The sequence below is a fragment of the Pagrus pagrus genome (genome assembly GCF_965226575.1).
Source record: "Pagrus pagrus genome assembly, chromosome: 19".
Taxonomy (NCBI): Eukaryota; Metazoa; Chordata; class Actinopteri; order Spariformes; family Sparidae; genus Pagrus; species Pagrus pagrus.
The window spans coordinates 15,771,514-15,791,802 of NC_140203.1; the positions used below are offsets into that span (position 1 = coordinate 15,771,514).

At 41.4% G+C, this 20,289-nt stretch overlaps 1 protein-coding gene across 4 annotated transcripts in view; it reads left to right on the forward strand.

Moving 5' to 3' along the window:
* Window positions 1-20,289, forward strand: part of rimbp2a (RIMS binding protein 2a) — a 71,392-nt gene that overhangs the window by 21,269 nt on the left and 29,834 nt on the right. For all 4 annotated transcript variants that reach the window (XM_084383193.1, XM_084383196.1, XM_084383195.1 and 1 more), the window contains exons 5-6: window positions 14,869-14,958; window positions 17,642-17,764. In XM_084383193.1, coding sequence (XP_084239319.1) covers window positions 14,869-14,958; window positions 17,642-17,764 — 213 coding nt within the window. The remainder of the gene's footprint in view (window positions 1-14,868; window positions 14,959-17,641; window positions 17,765-20,289) is intronic.

Below are 20,289 nucleotides of genomic sequence, written 5' to 3' on the forward strand. Positions count from 1 at the left end.
TTATTTGACAGCTAATAAACAAGTAGAAAATTGTCTTTGGACAAGTACATTTCTGACCCACCTGCCCGACCAGGCAAGTGAAAAGGGACATTAACGTTGATCCCTGTCAATGAGGATTTATTTTTGGATTGGGTATATTGAGTGAAACTTCTGTGTAAGATTACAGAACTAACTGCACTGAGTGGATTTTTTTCGGCCGATACAAATGATAATGATTAGCTGCCTCTCATGGCCAATACTGATGAAGTGTTTTTTGTAAATATCTTGTTTTTCTTTCTATTTATTTTCTATTTAACTTTATGCACATTTTTCTGATTCTTTTTCCTGTACTGTTGCATCTCAAGCTGTAACAAGTGAATTTCCCCGTTGTGGGATAAATAAAGCCAATGTTGATCTTAATCTTAATCTTAATAACGGATAATTTCACATTTTTAGTATTTTAAAAATAACTCTCTAACCCGACCGTAAGAAAGGCTAAGGTGTAGTGAGCAAAGATGGATGACTGAATATTACATCTGCTTCTTCTTCTTCTTCTTCTTCTTCTTCTTCTTCTTCAATCTACTTTGCCTCTGTGTTGATTTGTGGGTTGTATACCATCCTTTAAGGTGCCAATAAATAGGCCATAACTTCCCAATATGGGGCCGATAATTTAACGGTCCCATACGTATCATACATCTCTAGTTTTTGTCACAGTCTAAAAAACTTTTGCAGCAAAAAGGAAAACTTGACTGACAGAAGAACATTTCTCATCATGTCCCGCTGTAATCCTTTCATCAGAGAAAACTTGGTCCTGTCATGGATATATTATGTGCGTGGCGCTTGTGTGAAAGAGATATCCTGATGAGTCTCCTTGATTAGTGGAATGGTTGGTTTTATCAGGCCAAGATAGAAAGCAAAGCTAACCCTTTACTGCCAGCAGCTCAGCAACTGCTTTCATTTCTCTGTTGGATGTGGATGTGTTGCTATACATGCTGAAAACAAGCGTTTGTGTAGGTTAGGTATACATGGTTCGTATGCCTGCACCACACATATGTTTGAATATATGGCTGTGTGGGTGGGTGACAGACCAAAGGAGAAATATGGCAGAGGAGAGAGAAAGAGGTGGTGCTTAGACAGCTCTGTTGAAGTCTCTTTTTGCAGCATTTTGTGTAACTTTCTCTGTCTCACTCACTCTCCGTCTAGCCTCTGTTATCTCCCCCTCTATTACACAAAGCTATAAAAACCATGGAGCAGAATTACTGGGAAAAATCTTATATACCTCCCCAATCCTGCCCCTCTTGCGCCACTCTCCCATTTCTTCTTCCACTTCTTCATTTCCATGCGGCAGACTGGTTGTCTGTGCCAGCTGACGTTCAGTTGGATGCCAGAGGGCGAGAAGGAGGAGAGAGGGAGGAAAAAGATAGGGGAAATGAAACTTGTGTTTTCAGTCTCATGGCTGATTTCCCCGCTCCTCTCCAGAGATTATCAGTGAGTCTGGCAGCCAAAAGGCAGCCTTCTTGACTAATCAAAATGTTCCTCGGGACATACAGGCACTGTGATAATCCCTGAACGGTAACAGCCTGGCAGGGGTGTGGCAGCACGTTTCAATAGACACATACGTGTGCTAATATGTGAAGTAGGGATTATTTCCAATATTGACTATTCTGCAGATTGTTTTATGCCTAATCAGTTAATCATTTTGTCAAAAAAATGTCCAGAAAATTGGATAACAAGGATCATCACAATTTTCCAAAACCCAAAGTGACTCCTTCTGTCCAGCCGACAGTCAAAAACCCAAAGACTCTTAATTTACTGTGATGAATGACAGAGAAAAACAGCAAATCCTTACGTTTGAGAAGCAGGAACCAGGAAATGTCTGACATTTATGCTGAACTGAAACGATTAATCCATAATCAAAATAGTTGCAGATTAATTTTCTTATGATCAACTAAGACAGACATGAGCATACCCTTCTGTACATTACATGCTCACAGACACAGATTACATGCCTTTATACACACTCCCCATATGTTCACTGTAGTGTTAACGCTAATACACACCCACATCTTATACAGGCGATTCTCTGCTGTGTATTGTACATGTGGGGATCATGTTTTTCTGTTCTGCGCACTGTTTTATATCTTAGTTTGCTCCCGCTCACTGCGCTTCTTTGATATACTAACTGCTCATTCATCCTGCTGCTTTAAATAGCGCCTAAATAAGGTGGCTTTTGTTTGCAGTGCTTGTACACAGGCTTACATTCATACAATTCAAAGGGCATCAGATATGTTAGATGTGATACTTCATTGCTACTTTTTATCATCCTGACACTCCATACCTGAAAGAGAACAGTTTCTATAGCAACCCCACCATCCCCTCCCCTCACCCCCCACCTCCGTTTGGTGTGTGCGTGCGCGTTTGTGTGTGTGTGTGTGTCTGTGTACACGCAACCCGTGTAGCTCCGAATGGGAACACACACGGCAGAATATGAGTGAGTGCCGTATTGATTGCTAGCATACACACCATAAGTGTTGATGTCATTTAGCCAGCGGGGGAGGCAGAGAGGGAAACAATAAAGGAACATTTCCTCTGCACTTTTCCTGGCAGCTTTTCAAGATACACAGAAGTTATATTAAAGGAAAGACACAGAGCACTGCAGAGGGAGAAAAAAGCAAAAAAAAAAAAAGGAAAAGAGGAGGGTGGGGCAAAGGAGCCAAGTGAGAGGAGGAAGAGAGGGAACGTTGGAAGTAAATGGATGTCTGATTGAAGTGGAAATACAAATACAGTTTGATAAAAAATAATATGAGTAGCACTTGATTTGTTTTGTCATGCAGGTGGTGCCCCATCTCTTGAAATAAATGGGTGCTGATGGGGTGGGTGATGTTTATTCAATGTATATAAAAGCGATGTGACTTTAGATATTTTTCATGCTTCACCACGTGATTCTTCCTCATCCGCCGTCTACATCCCTTAACAGAGTATCAATTAAGGACAAGTGTACAGAGTCCTCTGGCTGACATCACTAAAAGCCTCCTCACCCAATTTATACGACGTTGTTTTGCAGTTTCGCCGTGATACGTGTAGGATAGTGTAGCAGACCAAAGTGCCCTTGCTAAAACATAATTTCAACATGGCACTGCCAGGCTAGGTGCGCCCTTTAGCACAGGATCACGCTGGTAAAAGGCCTGTTAATTCCTCCTCACTAATTGTCTCCCACCGTCATCTGTAATTTTCTTTTTTTTAGGCTGTCTTCTCCCTTTCTTTCCCCTTTTTCTCCTTGGGCTCCTCTTTCGATGGCGTTCACACTCTTGTCTCAGTCTCTTCCTCTAAATAACTTCCTGATTACATTCTCTTGCCTAAATTGCACCTGTCTTGTGCGTCTGTCTTCCTCTACATTTTCCTTCACTCAACCCTTCCATTATCTTCTCTTTCTTTCACTCCCCAGTGTTCTGTGTCTGGAAAGGGCTTGAATGATTAAACATAGGACAGAAGCCTTTGGTGGACTGAACACCAAGGGCACCTAGATGGAGGGAGAGAGGAGTGCACAATGTCAGACAGACCAGCCTGTTCGGATACAGATGACATGACAGGACCCGTGCTCCTGTAACTGTCACCTATTGCTCCGTGCCACTGAGTCCTGCTCACTTGAGACCTAAAGCTCGGTCACATGCGTCTGCCGCGCAGTTTTACAGGAGACACTATAGAAAGCTCCATATTTGTATCATTGAATCCTGACAGAAATTTAAGCGCAAATACAGCTGGGAGAAGCTTTTTTTTGATGTGAAACAGATCTAAGTAAGTAAGTGTATTTAAATTCCAGTGTCTCATTATCAGTCGGTACACTCTCCAGAGATCTGTGAGCTTGACAAGAAGGAAGTCAACGAGAGATTTAAACTGGTGCTTTGCATGTTTTGGTCAAAGGCTATTTATGTAGTCATGGTAGCAGTCCCAGTTCTTTTTTTTTTCCCCATGTTGCACTGCAGCTGCGTTGTAGCTCTGCTCACATGGGGCACCATTTGGTAGTTTTCACACTGCTAATGTATAGCGAAAAATATGCAGTGATTACAAAAGTAACATGCTTCACAATAAAAGCGTTTATTGAAAAATATCAAACAGGCAGGATTGTGACGAATGCAAGAGGAACCGAATTGATAATACAGAAATAATAAATGAGCAATACATCTGTTAAGAAAATCAAGGGAATATGAGTGACTCATTTTCCTCATCTACTGTAATACTGACAGCAGAAACTAAATGCTTGATCTTCATTTTATGCAGAGCTCTGGGAACACCCAGTAGACACTTGTTAGCCGACCTGAGAGGCTTTAAGTCAATTAAGAAATGTACTCAGGGACTTCAGTGCCTGATAGATAAAACCAAAAATATTATAATGAATTCTAAACTCTACCGGCAGCTAATGGAAAGATGCCAACACTAGCATAATGTTCTCTTTGTCTTTGTTAGAAGACGGTCAGCAGCATTTTGAAGCATCTGCTGATGAGTAGAAAAATCCTGCATGTTTTTGCACTGATTAGCAGTGCAGAATTACCTTACTTTGTCCTGATATGCCCCTTTTGAAACAGGATACACAGGAGGTGGTGTTTCAGATTGATTTTTTACATATAGCTCTAAATCGTAAACCCCCCCCATTGAAACCAGCGGTGAGGAAACCTCTGCTAAGGCTCCGTCAGTGTATTCCTAGCGTACTGTACAATTTAGCAACTGTGCAATGGGGTCAGATGTAAATTATTTAGCACTTGTGCAGTATGTTTTGCTGCAGATTGGGGTCATGTGAGCATGTATTTATGGGCATTGTGTGTGTGTGTCTGTGTATGCACTCATAGAAACGTGTGTGTGAGGAAGAGTGTGTCAGTCTTTGTGTGTTTTTATAGCATTTATGTGCACGCTTGTGTGTGTCTGTGTGTTTGCACTTGCGTATTCTGAGCTTGAAGGTCCATCCAAGCATTATGTGAGCATGAAGGCCCATCGAAGCACATGTAATCCCTAACCAGCTCTTGGGCTCCTCATTAGCATTACACTGATCTTCCTCAGAACTTATTTTCCAGCCTTCTGATATTGTGTGTGTGGCCGCAGGGAACAATAGGTCCTGTTCACATCAAATGTGTTATGTCATCAATGTGACTGCAAGCTTTGCTGCCCACGTCATGGGAGCCCTGTTTGACTCCCTCTGCCTGCTCCCACAGTATGTACATACACACACACACACACACACACACACACACACACACACACACACACACACACACACAAACACTTCAAAATGCACACTCCCATGCCCTAATATTCCCCCGTGGGGCATATGAACTCTCAAGAGAGGCTAATGTTTCCCCCAGAGCGTCCTCCATATACAGTGCAGCTGGAGCACCTCGACATAGCGCGCATAGTTCACAGTCAAAGTTGATGCGTGCACATGTGCTCCATCTTTCCCCCTGACCCCGGTCAGACCGCTTTCAGTTTAGATTTAGATCCGACTGGGATACGGTGCAGTTTATATCTGGCATCAAACGTCTACGCTTTTGTTAACCACGAGGAAACGCTGACTGCTACCGCCACCAACGTTAAAGGCCCCTTTACACTGTGTGATTTAAGGCTCATCCAGATGATACTTGACAGTTATGAAAGGAAAATTATGAATTCTTTGGATGTCGATCAAAAATGGTGGTCTTGAATGGTATGTTTTGATGATTTGCCGCTTTTGGTGAGCAAGGACGAGCTGCATCAAAATGGAAGACCCAAAATCCAACAAATTGAAAGCGGTTACGCCCCGCATCTACACACAACCAACCAGGATGTGGCATGAAATGACACAGAATACACTGGTGAACCAGTGCCCTGCTACTGCTGACTGTGATATTTAAAAAGTGACATTTTGATATCATGTTATAATATAAATTATATGGTAATATTGTGACACTGTGTTGATGGCAGATGTTAGGCGTCATGGATCTTTTATCAGTTTATATAGCTGCGTTTCACTTTACATCAAGTGTTTTTTTTTTTTTGTACACACGATAAACACAGTAAAGATGAATGTTACTGAAAACACATTTTCAATACATACTGTTTCCATGAATTAGTCCCGATAATTGTCTCGCGAAAATCTGATGCCCCCTTCCACCTGGCTGAGACCGGCTAAACACTCCCCTTCCCTTCAGTTTTTTTGAGTTTTTGGATGCATAAAAGTACGCTATGACCAAAGCTTGTTGATCTTTCTGCTACATTTCCAAAACTTGAGAGTGGCACAGAGAAAAGATGTGGGTTGTTCTCTATTTACAACTTTCACCAGACATTCACTGACAGCTGACATAACACAGTCTGACACAGATTACGATCAAGACTTACTCGCACAGTGCGGCATTCAATGAACTTCTACAATTGTTGTGTAATTGCTGTGTTATTGAGTAATGCCCAACAAAAGTTTCCAGGACCAATGTAACATCATCAGAAGTCTCATGGCTGCATCTCTCTCCTCCATTTTCTGTCATCTCTCCACTATTGTTATCTAATCAAAGCATCAAACTAAAATACATTTCTCAAAAGGCTTCTGCGAGCACTGCTTACATGCTGATCGCAAATGTAGACGGCAGCGCTTGTGTCTTGCAAATTGCGTATACAGTTTTTAATACAGGCCTCCCACGTGCTCATGCATTAGTGGCAATTACGCTGTTTGTCAGATGAGTGAAAAGTGTCTAAATGAATGGGAGAGGAAATGATCTCATGTTGCACGTTTGGTTTACACAATACACAGCCATGGCGCACCTGCTCGAGAAAAAATCTATTTGGTATCTCGCCTCTGATGTGTGCCTATAACTTTGTGGTGTTCTAAAGCAAACACTGTATTAACTGTACGTCCAACGCGTACACAAGCACGTACATTACAGGGACGAAGCAGAGCTCACATGAGTAACAGGGGAAGCGACAGAGGAGGTCGAAGAGTGAGGTGAATGAGGATGTGCATTACATGGAGGAGAAGTTAATCTCTCCTGACGGTAGCGCCGGCCTCTCCCTGCCTCTCCTCTGTCTTCTCTCCTCCATAAAACTCTGGATTGTCTCCTGCTCTGTGAGAGGCAGGTCGTGGAATTCACAAGCACACACACACACACACACACACACACACACACACACACACACACACACACACACACACACACACACACACTCACTCAACACACATGACAGGATGTGGAAACAAAGCTGTAGCTGTTTGATTTTCGCTCAAGAGAAGAAGTGAGCAAAATTCGACACTACACATCCCAGAAGGCTCTTTATTTGTGCACAGATTTGAGTTTATGAACACTTGATGAGTATTTGCTTGAGCACAATAGACTCTTCTATACAGTGATTCCTTCCTTGTAAGAAGATTATGCACGTGCATAACATTCTTGCTGCTACATTGACCTGATGTGGAGTCTTTTGGACTTGAGACATTGTTAATATTAAACGTCTGTGACTGCGTAGGCTGGCTTTCCATTCAAGCTCCACTTGATCCACATTATTAAATCTGCAGGAGTGAGTCACATGTCTCGCATTCAGACATTTTTTCAAACCTTTTATTTACATATCCACTAACAAGGGGGTTCCCTCAAATTATTTGCGTATTACACATTGTGCGAACTCGCGGCTTTAACTTGATGGAGCGTGTGCGTGTCTGTTCATTCTGCGAGGTAATTCGTGCCACATGAATCATTTTTAGGGATTTTGAATCCTTAGGATTCAGATGAGAGGTCTGGAACAGTGCGGATGCAGAGCCTAAAGCTAATGTATGCCTGGAGATGCTAGTTACGCAACTCATTCATGCTTGCATGCGCACACACAGACACACACACTCCAGCTCAAGCTTCACTATATCGCCATTACCCACTGCCATCTGCGTCCACAGTTGACACTTATTTGAAATGGCCTCATAGGTCTTGTGACATTTGTGTGTCTGCTCGCACATTTACATAAACACATGTGCACACATGCTGCCACCACAACTGGAAGAGCCACACATTTATATTTTATGAATGAGGCACCTGTGGAGACACATTTGTGGCATAGGTTACGGGAATGTCAGCAGATAATGACACTGACACAAAGGGGAGTATTTTGACAGCATGTTGATAAATTGTGTATTGATGACATTATGGTGACAAACAATCAACAGAACTGAGCTGCACTTCATTATGGGCGCCTAGATAAGATGAGTTAAAGGTTGCAGTCCAAAAATGGCAACATGAGCAAAGGGTTGTCTTAAAGGTCAAAGGAAAGGTTTGTCAATTCAGCTGTTAAGTAGTAGTCGCTCGGATGTCACACAACATGCTGTAAACAACAGGTAACAGATTAACAGTGTTATAACCACCTGATCTTAAAATGCTCTTGAGACCTGCGACAGTCTGCCAAGGAAGCTGATGTTTGGTTGAAGATTAAGTGGGATTGATGTTTTGCGCGTTCTCGTGAAAAGGCAAACACCTACTGAGCCCTTCAGAGGACAAACTCTGTGTTACTTGTACGCTGCAGTAAAGACCTTGCCAATGTTACTTCATAAATCTCCAAGATGTCCCTCATTTTCATAACCAATTCCTTAAGTGGGGATGTACAGTGCCAATGTATGACCGCCTTAAAGGTACATTAACCTTCAAAGTGTGTCCTCTTTCGGATACATTATATCGTTGTTAGGTGGTGGTTTTGAGTGTTTCCGTACGTTTTAGTCCATTAACAGTTTTTTATACTTCAGTCAGTCAATGTTTTTTTGTTTTAGTTCAGAATGGTATGACTCTAGATAAATGCTAGTGGTCGGTGATCCATCGCTGTGAAAATATAATTCCAAAGACGGTGGGATGCAATGAAACTGTTTTGAACATTCCACAGGTAAACAGGTTAATTGGTAACAGGTGATAGGATCATGATTTTGTATGAAATAGGCATCTTGGAAAGGCTCAGTCGTTCAAGTAAGAAGGATAGCGCAAGCTTCACAGCTTTTTAAAACACATGATTGTGTAGCGGATATTACTACATGGGCTCAGGAACAGTTTGTTTGCAAATGGTTGCATAAACTGCTCAAACTGACCGCATGATAATTCTCCGCAAAGTCTAACAAACATGGTGATTTCATTCCCTTCCTCATAACACATTTGCAGAGCTGTTTCTGTGGATGTTTTCAATTGTTTACATCCATGTTTGCCAGCTTGAAGTCTTCTTCTTAGCTGCCTTTGCTGGCCCGCTGCTATGCTTCTTCACACGACACCACCGCCAACTGTCGAGCGGTGGAAAAGTGTGAAACTGGTGGCACGGCTGTGTATTGTGTCGGCCAATTGTGCATGTGCATGTGCATGTGCATTTGTGTGTGATACAAACAACACAGGGATCCAGTCTTAAACACGTTGCTAGTGGTGGAAAAACTCCACAGGAAACCTTTAATTTTCATGGTATACTGAATTGTGGTGAGAACAATAGCTTCCTATACAGTAGAAGAATATCTTATGGCGCTCTTAAGGAAGTAGTTGTCTGTACTTTAAAGGATAATGTACTTTGAAGGGAGCTTTTAAAGGGCCAGTTCAACCAAATTACAAACAAAATGTCAGATAGGCTTTTATTTTTACAATAGTAAGTAAAAAAACAAAATAATTTTGCTTTGTGTGTGTAAAAATACTTCAGCTGTATATATGAATGTAAATGCAACACAACACACAACGTGCAAAACCGCCAGTGCTGTTTGACAGCATTTGTTCTGATCTACATTAGTATTACAGGCTCAAGTTTGGGGCGCTGTCCATGGTCCTGCTCTGGTGCTGAACAGGCAGCTGATGTTGCAGCAGCTATTAGACGTGGGACAGCAGTCATGGCTCTGACTCCATTAGCCCCATTCTCCAACCACATGAGCGCAGAGCAGTCTTTGCGCACACATTAACTGCAGAAGTTCACAGAAGTTTAGAGGATAGCAGCGGAGAGAGATATCTGTTTATAATATCACAAAGCATCAATAAAATGGAATAAATTTGTTATGGTAGCGTGAAGTCTTTTGTTCGAGGATCAGTTCAAACAACCAGTCTGTGCTGTACTTAATATAACTCACAAGGGAAAACACAGAGGGGATTATGCTTCTATCCCTGGGTTGAGAATGAGGTGACAAAGTAAATTTGTCTCACATGATCTCTTCTCCGAACTTCAGTCATGACCCCCAGTTTAACTTTCACATGGAGTTGCTGCTGTAAACCTCGTTTCTATTTATTCTCCATGAAGGTGATATCTCCACCTACTAAATTTAACGGACACGGGGTACATCTCTGATTGTCTGTGACTTCACTGGTGCTCCCACTGAAGACAGCAGATGTTGTCAGTGTCTTTTCCTCTGCGTTCCAAGTGGAACAAAGTGTTTCCACCGTAACGTCTGATTAATGACGATCCCCCCCGGGAGTTGAGGGGGAACAGTAGCAATCCTCTACCCACAAGAATCCCATTTAGAGTCAGCGGTAACCATTGTAGAAATCGCTGCAACCATCCTCCATCATCCTCCATCTCTTTTCCATTATAACTTCTGCATTACAGCGACAGGTTTACTCCTATTTGAATACTATAATGCAGCACGATCCAAAACCTGTGTTTCTAAATGAAGCAAATCCAAGATCCTGTCTGTGTAATTTACTGTTGGCGTGCAAGGAGCCAGATTTAAATGTTGCAATTAATTCCCATTAACGGCTGTTTTATTCTTAAGTAGCACATCCACAATTCGAAAGCTTTAACACATCCTTAAATACAAACTGAAGCCTGCGTCTCCGTAGAAAAAATACAGCATGCTCAAGATTTAAAGCCTTCACAGCTAAAAACAGCGATGTGGACAGAATTAAATTTACATTCGATTACACAGAGCTGTGGTGTGCTCTGTAATGAAGAGAGGGAATTATTCTAAGGATCTTTCCATTCATATTTAACCCAATTTGGATCAGTATTAATACATGTCAGGAGATCCAAGTAAGTACATCAAATTGAATCATTTTCAATTACTTTCTGCTCAGCTTCTCATCATCAGGTTATCAGAACCCAAAGGAAAGTACCTACAAACATCTAATATTGTATGTTGACCTTTTAAATAACTTCCTGCTCTGGTTTGGACCAGTGCAAACAGAGTTCATGTGAAAGAAAACATGACGCTGCAGTTGTTTTTGCAGACTTCCTGATGCAGTGACGCATATTACAATAACCAGAAGCATTGCCTGAATGTAATATGTCGTAATTGTGTTATTTATGGTACAGCTCTGTCCCTTCCCCTCAACATGGCCTGATCACAATAATGTTTTAGTTCGTCACAAATGTTGACTGCCGTAACTACAATCATGCTCCACCCAAAACATTCTGATTCGGCTGTAAAAGCTTTATTTCACAGATCTTCAAAGGATAGAAAGCTAATTAATAGATTTCTCAAAACACTCTTTGCACACAGCCTTGTCAAATTGGTGAGCAGGTGCTGATGCTGCCGCTCTTCTTTGTTTTGTCTGGAGAACTGCTTTGTTAAGCTTTGTCAACCGATCTTAGTAGACGACAATCAACATTTATTCAGGCTTCAGCTGCTCATTGTGAGCTTTGTTTAACTTGCCTGGCTTTGCTCTCAAAGACAACCTGATACATGAGTTGATCTGGTAAGGCCCGGTGCTAACTTGTTAACGGAAGAAACAACTTAAACAAATCGTCCACAGGGTTGTATAGGCAGCCCAGAGAGATGGCGAATGTCTCATGTTTCATGTCATATATTCTGCTCACATACGGCCAATAAAAAAGTGATCCATTCATGTAGATTGCTACAAATTACAAATACAAATCTCCTAATGCAGAAACTTCAGTTTAAGTTGAGACATAGGAGTCCCTGGTGTGGATGCACAGTAGATTCTGGGACTTTGGAAGCTTATTGACTGGCTGGCCACAGCGAGCAGCGCAGATTTAGGGCCAGCAGCTAAATTAGTGGGTTTGGGGAGAGAATGATAATCATGGTGGTGATGGAGGGGAAAGTGCATGCATCAGTTTGTCTGTGTGTGTGTGTGTGTGTGTGTGTGTGTGTGTGTGTGTGTGTGTGTGTTTGGGAGATGAAAAGAAAAGACAGAAGAGCAAGGAAGAAAGAAGTTGTCAGAGTGAATTAGTCATTAGTAGTGTTGAGGTCTTTCCCCGTTGCCCATCCACTCTCTCTGCACGCACATATGGATCTCAAATGTCCCAACCACGCGCATATCGACACACTTATCACTCCAACACGGATCTGCACAGAAGTCCTCGGAGTGCTGTTAATCCCCCGTTGAGTTGTTTTTCCTAATTATCATATCCTTTATATATTCGAACCAGATTTCTCTGTTTATTTGTGCATATTGAAGGTTTAAATTGGCACGGAAAATGTGTGTGTGTGTGTCCCTTGGCTTTGCAGTATAGCACTGTGTTTACAAGATGTTACGGAGTGTTAAGCAGAGCTGTGAATGTGTGATTCACTGGAAGTGGGAGGAAGAGGAGAGGCAGACATTATTCCTGAGGCCCATAAAAAGCAGGCTTTTAAAGGTCATTGTGTTTTTCTTTTTTGATGTTTCTTTGTCTCTTTTGTTAATACACTCTGGCAGCCTCAACCTCTCTCTAAACTTTCTTTTGCCTCATCTGTCTTCATGTTTGTGTTTATAAATCTTCCCTCCCTCCCTTAAAATGTGGACACTCATCTCTCCCGTTATCTTTACAATCTTCCAATCCCCACTGCACATTATTATGGTGTCAGCTACAAGGCCATGTCCGTGGGTGCCTCTGTAATTACCAGCCAAATGCAGAGGAGCACGATCATTTCTGGCTGCTACTGTAGCTAGGTGTGGCTCAGCACACTGAGCGCTCTGTAGTCTGCAGCGATGCGCTGTGTCGACAGCGTTACACAATAAGAGCAGCAAGTGAACTCACTCACCAGTCTCTGTGTCTTCCTGTCCTTGTCTGTTCTCTATCTGTGTCTCGGTTTGATTGTGTCTTCCTCCGACAGGCCTGGCTGTCTCTCTGCCTGCACACGAAGAGATGGATGAACCTGGCTGGCCCCTCACTTTGTCTGTTTTTCTCGCTTCTCCTCTCGGCTAGGGCTTATTGAGTTCCTCGATTTGTCCTGATAAATTTGATCATAAACCTCGGAGCTGCGCAATCTTTTCTTGTGCCGAAGCTGGCACGGGAGGCTTGATGTCCTCTTTTGGTTGAGTATATCATCGCAATCAGGTGAACGGGAGCTTATTGCACGTCTGTGTGGTGTATGCTCAAAGACAAAGACAGACAGGTTGTGCTTTGAGGAGCTAGATTGCGTCTTTTCAAAGTCAGATTGGGTTTCAGTCACTCAGAAATGAACAGCTGTAGCCAGTTTGCTTTAAAAAAGGTAATTGAACTAAATCCTCTTTTGGAGACTGTAAGGGTATATATCTTATTTAAAAGGTATATATCTTTATATATTCATATTTATACACATTATAAATACTAAACTTTATTATATACTTGTTATTATTATACATATACCTATTATCCTAATACTATATGCATACTTATGTACTTATGTAACATTATGTACACATTAGTCATTCTTATACTGTGTAATTATTGTTCAAAAATATAACTATTATACATTTATATTGTTATAATATTATATTACTATATTGTATATGAACCAGTTGTAGTATTTGTATACATAATATGTTAAATCCTTTATATGTTTATGACTCTTGAACTGCTGTATCAATTGAATTTCCCCAGTGGGGGTTAAATAAAGTATTATCTTATCTTATCTTATCGTATCTTATCTTATCTTATCTTATCTTATCTTATCTTATCTTATCTTATCTCACCTCATCTCATCCATTTTGGGGGAATATTTTTATTTTTAGATGAAACTTTCCTCTTCTTGAAGCCAACCTTTTATCCTGCTAGACGTGCCATGAAAACAAAAGCTGCGATTGACTCCTGTTGCTTATTCTTCAAAGACAAAAACGAATAGAGAACAGGCCCGAAATCTATTATAAATTACTTATCCGCGTATTATAGTCAGGATGCAGAGAATGGCAATCAACAGTATGAGCGTAGTGCACTAGCATGAAGTGGTATTATGTGCCAGGATATGACCAGTCGCAGTGAAATCACCCTTGAATGCTCAGAGCTGTGATAGGAGGAGAGCGTTGCCCTAGTTTGAGTCTGGCGTAATTATGTAATGCTTGAGTACCTGCAGCACCAGCGGCACGACAACTTCTGAATGTGAATCTGGGCAGCGGGAGAGTGTGCAGACGGGAGCTGCACACCTCTTTTCAATCCTTTTTACGTGATATGCAACTTAATCTCATCTTGAGCTCGCCAGGTTTTACTGACATTATGCACTCATTTGCTTATTTAGCATTCGACTGACGCATTCATCGGTCGACTTCCATCCTTTCATCTCCTCAGTTTGTGTCTTCTTCCTGAATATTTCTCCCTCAAACCTTTTCCCACTTCCTCTTCCTCTTCCTCTTTCCCACCATCCAGCTTCTTCCCTCTAACCCTCCATCCCTCTCTTTCTCCCAGTCTCTTTCTTCCTGTGGCCCCCCCCACCACTTCTTCAGCTCTCCCCTTCCATTCCTAATACCACATACCAAATGGAGGGTGACAGTATGCAGCTGTGGGTTTTGTCCCCCAGACAGCATCTTAGAGAAAAGCTTAGCCCCGCACACATGAATACAGACAGAGGGAGGGATCGGCACAAACCTGAGTCTTTCATCTGTCGCTTATATAATAGTTTTAAGATGGAGTTACGCCGTGCGGCTTGCCTAGGCGATGCAGTCCAGGCGTAAAAGTCTTTGCAATGAGGAAGATAATGTATCATAATGTCACAACACACAAGACTCTCTTTTCTTTCCCTTGTTTGTTCTGCAGAAGGCAAAGCTCCATGCTGCCTTGCAGGAGAAGAATCGCCTGAACCTTGAGCTGATCGACCACCACCTGAAGGCATCCAAGTATGACCAGGTATGGCCTCACACAATGATGATCAGTGGTCAACCAGGCCATGATCTATGGTAGAATCTATTGTATTTTGCACTAGTGGTGATAGAGGGGTTACGTATGACGACATATCTTATAAATGGCTGTAACATCAGTCATATGTTGTAATCCGTGATCCATCTCGTCAGATCAATACACCTGCAGCCTTGTTGTCATCATCACATATGTTATCATGCGTTGCCTCCTCTTTATGTTGAAATGTGTACATGTGCCGTTGCTATCCATGTGTAACTACTGGCACAGTCAGCCAGTCTCCCACTCCACACAAGCACACATAAACACGCACACAAGCCCAGACGGAGACAGTCTGTGATGGTAGGCGATTAGCTACTCTGGCGCTAATAGTGACTCTCACAGAGGGGGCAGATTTGACACGTGTCCAGGGACTCAGCTCGGAGCTTTTTGCTCCACCGTGCCACACAAAAAGATGCCATCTGTGCACCGACAAGGTGGGCACGGAGATGAAAGGGAGAGGGGCAAAAGTGTGTCCCATCCTGCCAGATATACAGGATGAATGAGGTGTGAGCGGCTCGTGAGGGCAAAGATGACATGCAGTGGCCTGTGCATAGAGGGAGTGTGAAGAAATGAAAGACAGGAAAGAGGAAAAAGCAGAACCTGGAAAGAGTGATGTTGTTTGAGAAAGTAATGGCAGAAAATGAATTCAGATTCAGAGTTTAAGAGAATTAACTTCATCTCTGACAGTTTGAAAGGAAAATTAATTTATTTTGACTCAAAATCAAAGTATTTATTACTGAATAGTACTGAATAGTTCGAAGCTTAATTTATAATGTTGACGTTCAAATTCTAATTCACAGCATTTAAAAGGCTGTACTCATTTTTTATTTTTTTTTTAGCATATCTATTCATTCTGTTTGAATCCAGTACTTCTGCAGAGTTGCATATGAAGATTAGGAAACACTTATGTTGTTAGTATTATACTATTTGTAGGATTAGATTCCGGCTGCATAGGATTGGTTCTAACTCCACAACATTTTAAAGTCCAAAAGTCAATTAAAAAAATAAAATTCCTCGGCACCATAAATAACATTTAAACAGCCACAATTACAAAAACTCTGTATCGGCTCCAACACTATTCTAGTAAATTAGTGAAAGTCGAAACAGACAACATTCCCCCCCCCTAGCGTTTCCAAGTGGTATTATTGTTGGCACTGCTGTTGCAAAGACAACCGGATCCTTCTGTTCTCCTCAGAGTAACAACTACCAACAACACAGGACATATGTGAGTTTATTAATTTAATGGAGATGTGAAAGCAGATAGAAATGGTGCCAGGCTGCCAGCCTGACTCGATCACATGTCTTGCCTTCCTTTTCCTGCGAGACTTCGTGCCTGGTGGAAGACAAAATGGCATGGTGAGAGCGAGTTCTAGGGAACCAATCTAAACGCCAATGGTGTCATTATTCTATAGACATTACATTGTGGGATTAACATGCATTTTATAATGATACGTCAAAGCATAAACTTGGCCCACCATCATAACGTCATCGATTTTAAACACATGACTGTAGAAAGATGTCGATGTTAAATTCATTTATGAAGGTTGATTCAGTCAAAGTGACTCATGCATATATTCCGATGAATCACTTTATTCAAATTGAAGACTTTGTTCAAGGATTTTTATTTTTTTAGGGCGATGATGTAAAAGTCTGATGACAGATAATCAGAGGTTTATTCAAAAAACCTGAATAGAAGCTTTGAATTAATTTTTTTTTTTTACATTCAGCACAGCCTCAATTTGGATTCAGTGTTCATGCTATTGTGTCCACCTCTATACAGATTAGCCCTGATGATGAGTCAGGGTGCATTAACCTTGACCCCCTTTAAGAAATATTTGAATATAATCCAAATGTGGAATAAAAAGGCACAGCTAAGGAAATAATATGTATCTGTAAGGGAGACATTTAAAATACTAAGACATGGTTGTATGACCAGACCATATGCACTTATATTGTGTTACTTTTTTTACTTACTTTAACGGATTTATCACCTTTGTGCTCCCTAAATAGAATGTAGTATTATATTTATAGTCCAATAATAATGATCATGCTGCCTGTGCCACATGATATACTGTAGCTCAGAATGCACCAGAGCCTCCACATCAGCTGCAGTCATAAATTCCCCAAAACGAATTAACGAGTTTATCTTTTGTGTGCTCGTCTGTTATGTTAGTTAATGAGATGATTGGTGTGTGGCTGAGGGATGCTTCTGCTCCATCCTTCGAGGCCACCTTTAGAGGAACCGGCTTAGCTCAAGGCCTCTGACTGATGAAGAGACGAGAGGCAGAACGCTCAAGTCAGCAGCTCTGTCTCATCAAGGCTAAATGGAAATGTGCTGATTAATTTCTCCTCAGACTGTGAACTCCCAATCAACCCTCCAGCCAAAAAAAACAAAAAAAACCCAACCCAGCCTCTATTCATAAATGTGAAAAGTAGGCCTACTGCAAGAACAAACCTCATAAAAATTGCAGGCTTGTTTTCCTCTTTTTAAAAATAAAACAGAATAGTGGTTTCATTCTGAAACTCCTCAAGTAAAACAGAGGAAAATCAAGGGTCTCCCCTCACTATACCCTCACTTTATCTTTTCCCTCTTCTTCCCTCCCTTGCATGCTGTGTCTGTCTATTCATGTAGGTGAGATCAGATTATGCGCAGCTGAAACAGACCGTTGCTGTAGTGAGCCAGGAGAGAGACGAGGCCCAGCAGCAGAGGAGCCATCTCCAAGGCAAAGTGGAGAACCTGGAGCAGGTTCTAAAGGTGAACAGGTTCTCATCTTCCCCTTCATCCTTCTATTTCTGTCTTTCAATGCCTCCCCCCTCCACAATAATATATATTTCATATTATTCCAAGTTCCAAATCCAGGGGTGCAAAATACAGATTTCATCACAACATTATATAGCATATCGATTCTTTTGACAATGATGCAATATTTGCTGATATCTCAACGGCTTAACGACAAGAACATTTAACAGAAGTATAAAATTCAGCTCAATAAGAATTGTGAGGGAGACAAAACTGTTGTTTTTTTCTAGTTACCATTATTAGCTTAAACCTGCAGCATGTTACACTGTATAAATTAGCCTAACAGCTAGCAGACTTTTCCATTACTCATAGCAATTACATGCATTTCTTTTTTTTACTTTTTCTTACTCAGCATTGGCTTTAGTCAGTGCATCACCTGCGGTGTTCATTTGTTTGTTCATTGGTTGGTCAGTTGGTTTGGCAGCATGATTAAACAAGAAACTACTCTATGGATCTATATATAGATTGGACGTTTTTCAACTTTTTCATTCATTTCTCAGGTGATAATACATGGATTAGTACAAAAGGGGACTGTTGGGCCTTGGCGGAGGTATACCCTCTACTGAGTGTCATTCTAGTTTACATATGGCATGTCTTTTGTCTGTTGACCCTCTTTTATCCGAGATATTTCCACACTGCTGATTTATTCCGTGGCTGCCTGTTACACTAGCAGTGTTTGAAGTGACACGGTGACACAGATGTGCCATGGGAATTTCAAAATAAAGGCATACCTTAAAGATGATGATATGTTTTTACTTTGTATCGATGATATTGGATTTTTGATCTTTGAATTGATATATCAATTGTTACTCCCCCCCATACATACAATACCCATTGATAACCTGTTTAAATCCTGTCCCTGTTTTCTTACTGAATGACAATTTAATGTCTTTCTCCTCAGTCATATTCACTGTACTTCTTACTGCAGCTAGCGACATGGTGCGGCAGGCCTAGAGCTTAGCAGGAAGAACACCTACCTGTAAAGACTTAATAGTGCTGTGGTAGTATTAGTTGTCTGGAAAATTCTTCAGAGTAAGAAATGCATGCGGCCAGCTTCAGATGACTCAGTGATGTCAGAAAGCAATTTTGAGTAGTGAGGGAGAGCCCAGAAATCTGTCAGTAAGTGCTTACTGTACCGAGTTTTACCTGAAGAAACTAAACTCTTTGGATTACTTGATCAAAGGAGTTCAATTCAAAAGATTTCAATTTGCCGTTTTACGAGATTTAATTATCTTCCGTTATGGATTAGATTATGAAAATGAATCTAAATTTAGTCCGGGGGTTGATACTATAAAGCTGGAATGGTTTCTTCCTTTTCTCTCCTGTTCTTTGGATGAGAGGACCACTGAGCAACGTGTCTCTACGATTCCAGTCTTGTATCCTTTATCCTCCTTTCCACTGAATCTACCTGTCCTCTTTTTCACTGACATGCTATATATCTTGCTACATTTCTCCAGCGATGCCATCTTCACTCATTCATCTCTAGTTTTGGAGATTTGGAGACTTTTCAGGTCTGATTTTTGCTTCCTCTTTTGGAAATATTTCCTTCTCCTATGTGTTTGTCTTTTGAGAAAACTTTAGAGGGAAAGTGATGCCACTCGTAAGGTGAAGTGTCATTGGTTTCACGGAGAAGCTCTTTTTTCATTGTGTTATGGTCTGCCAATAGTAATCAGACACAGTCTCACTGCTCCTTGAGAGGCAGTCTCATTACAAATCCTCGCCTCCCTGCATCTCCTATCGATTGTCTGTTTGTCAGGATATTTGAGAGAGAAATGTACCCATGTGAGAAACTGACCTGCTGCCTAATACAGCAAAGAGAGGTTTGTCACTTTCTCATTGTGTATTGATTATGAAGACAAAGAGACTATTTAGAGAAAATTACACAGGGCGATGTGGGTGGAGGAGCAGAGATGGAGGAAACACAACATGAAGAAACAGAAAAAGACAGACTTGACTTTTTTTGTTCTGCAGTCAAAACTAATGAGATACATCAACTGTTGATCTTTGTTTCAAAGTCATATGATCCCGTTTACTGTCAGATTTGGGAGGGATTAAGACACAAGTCAGCATGACCACCTCTTATTCTAGACCTTTCTGTCATACAAGAAGGTGTAACCTGGCGTTACAGGAAAATGTGTAGTGGCTCCAAGTGGCCTGTTTCAATTATAACTGAAGAGGGCAATCCATTTAACTAAACAGGGCTAGGAGCAGCTAATGTGGCCTCGGGCTGCTAGCTTCAAGCAGAGATGAGGTGCAGGCTTCAGAGGTCTGGTAGATTTCACATCTCTAGATGTCTCCTATCTTCAACTTTAAGTTTTCTGCCCCAGCTGATGCTAACTCAAGTGACATCACATGAGGAGTTTGCATTGTTGCACTTTGGTTCCCCTCGTCTCGTAACCAACAGGTTGTTTTGAATTGGTTTTTGGTTAGATGCCAGAAATAAAGTCACAAAGCTTTCAATAAACATCACGCGTTACACA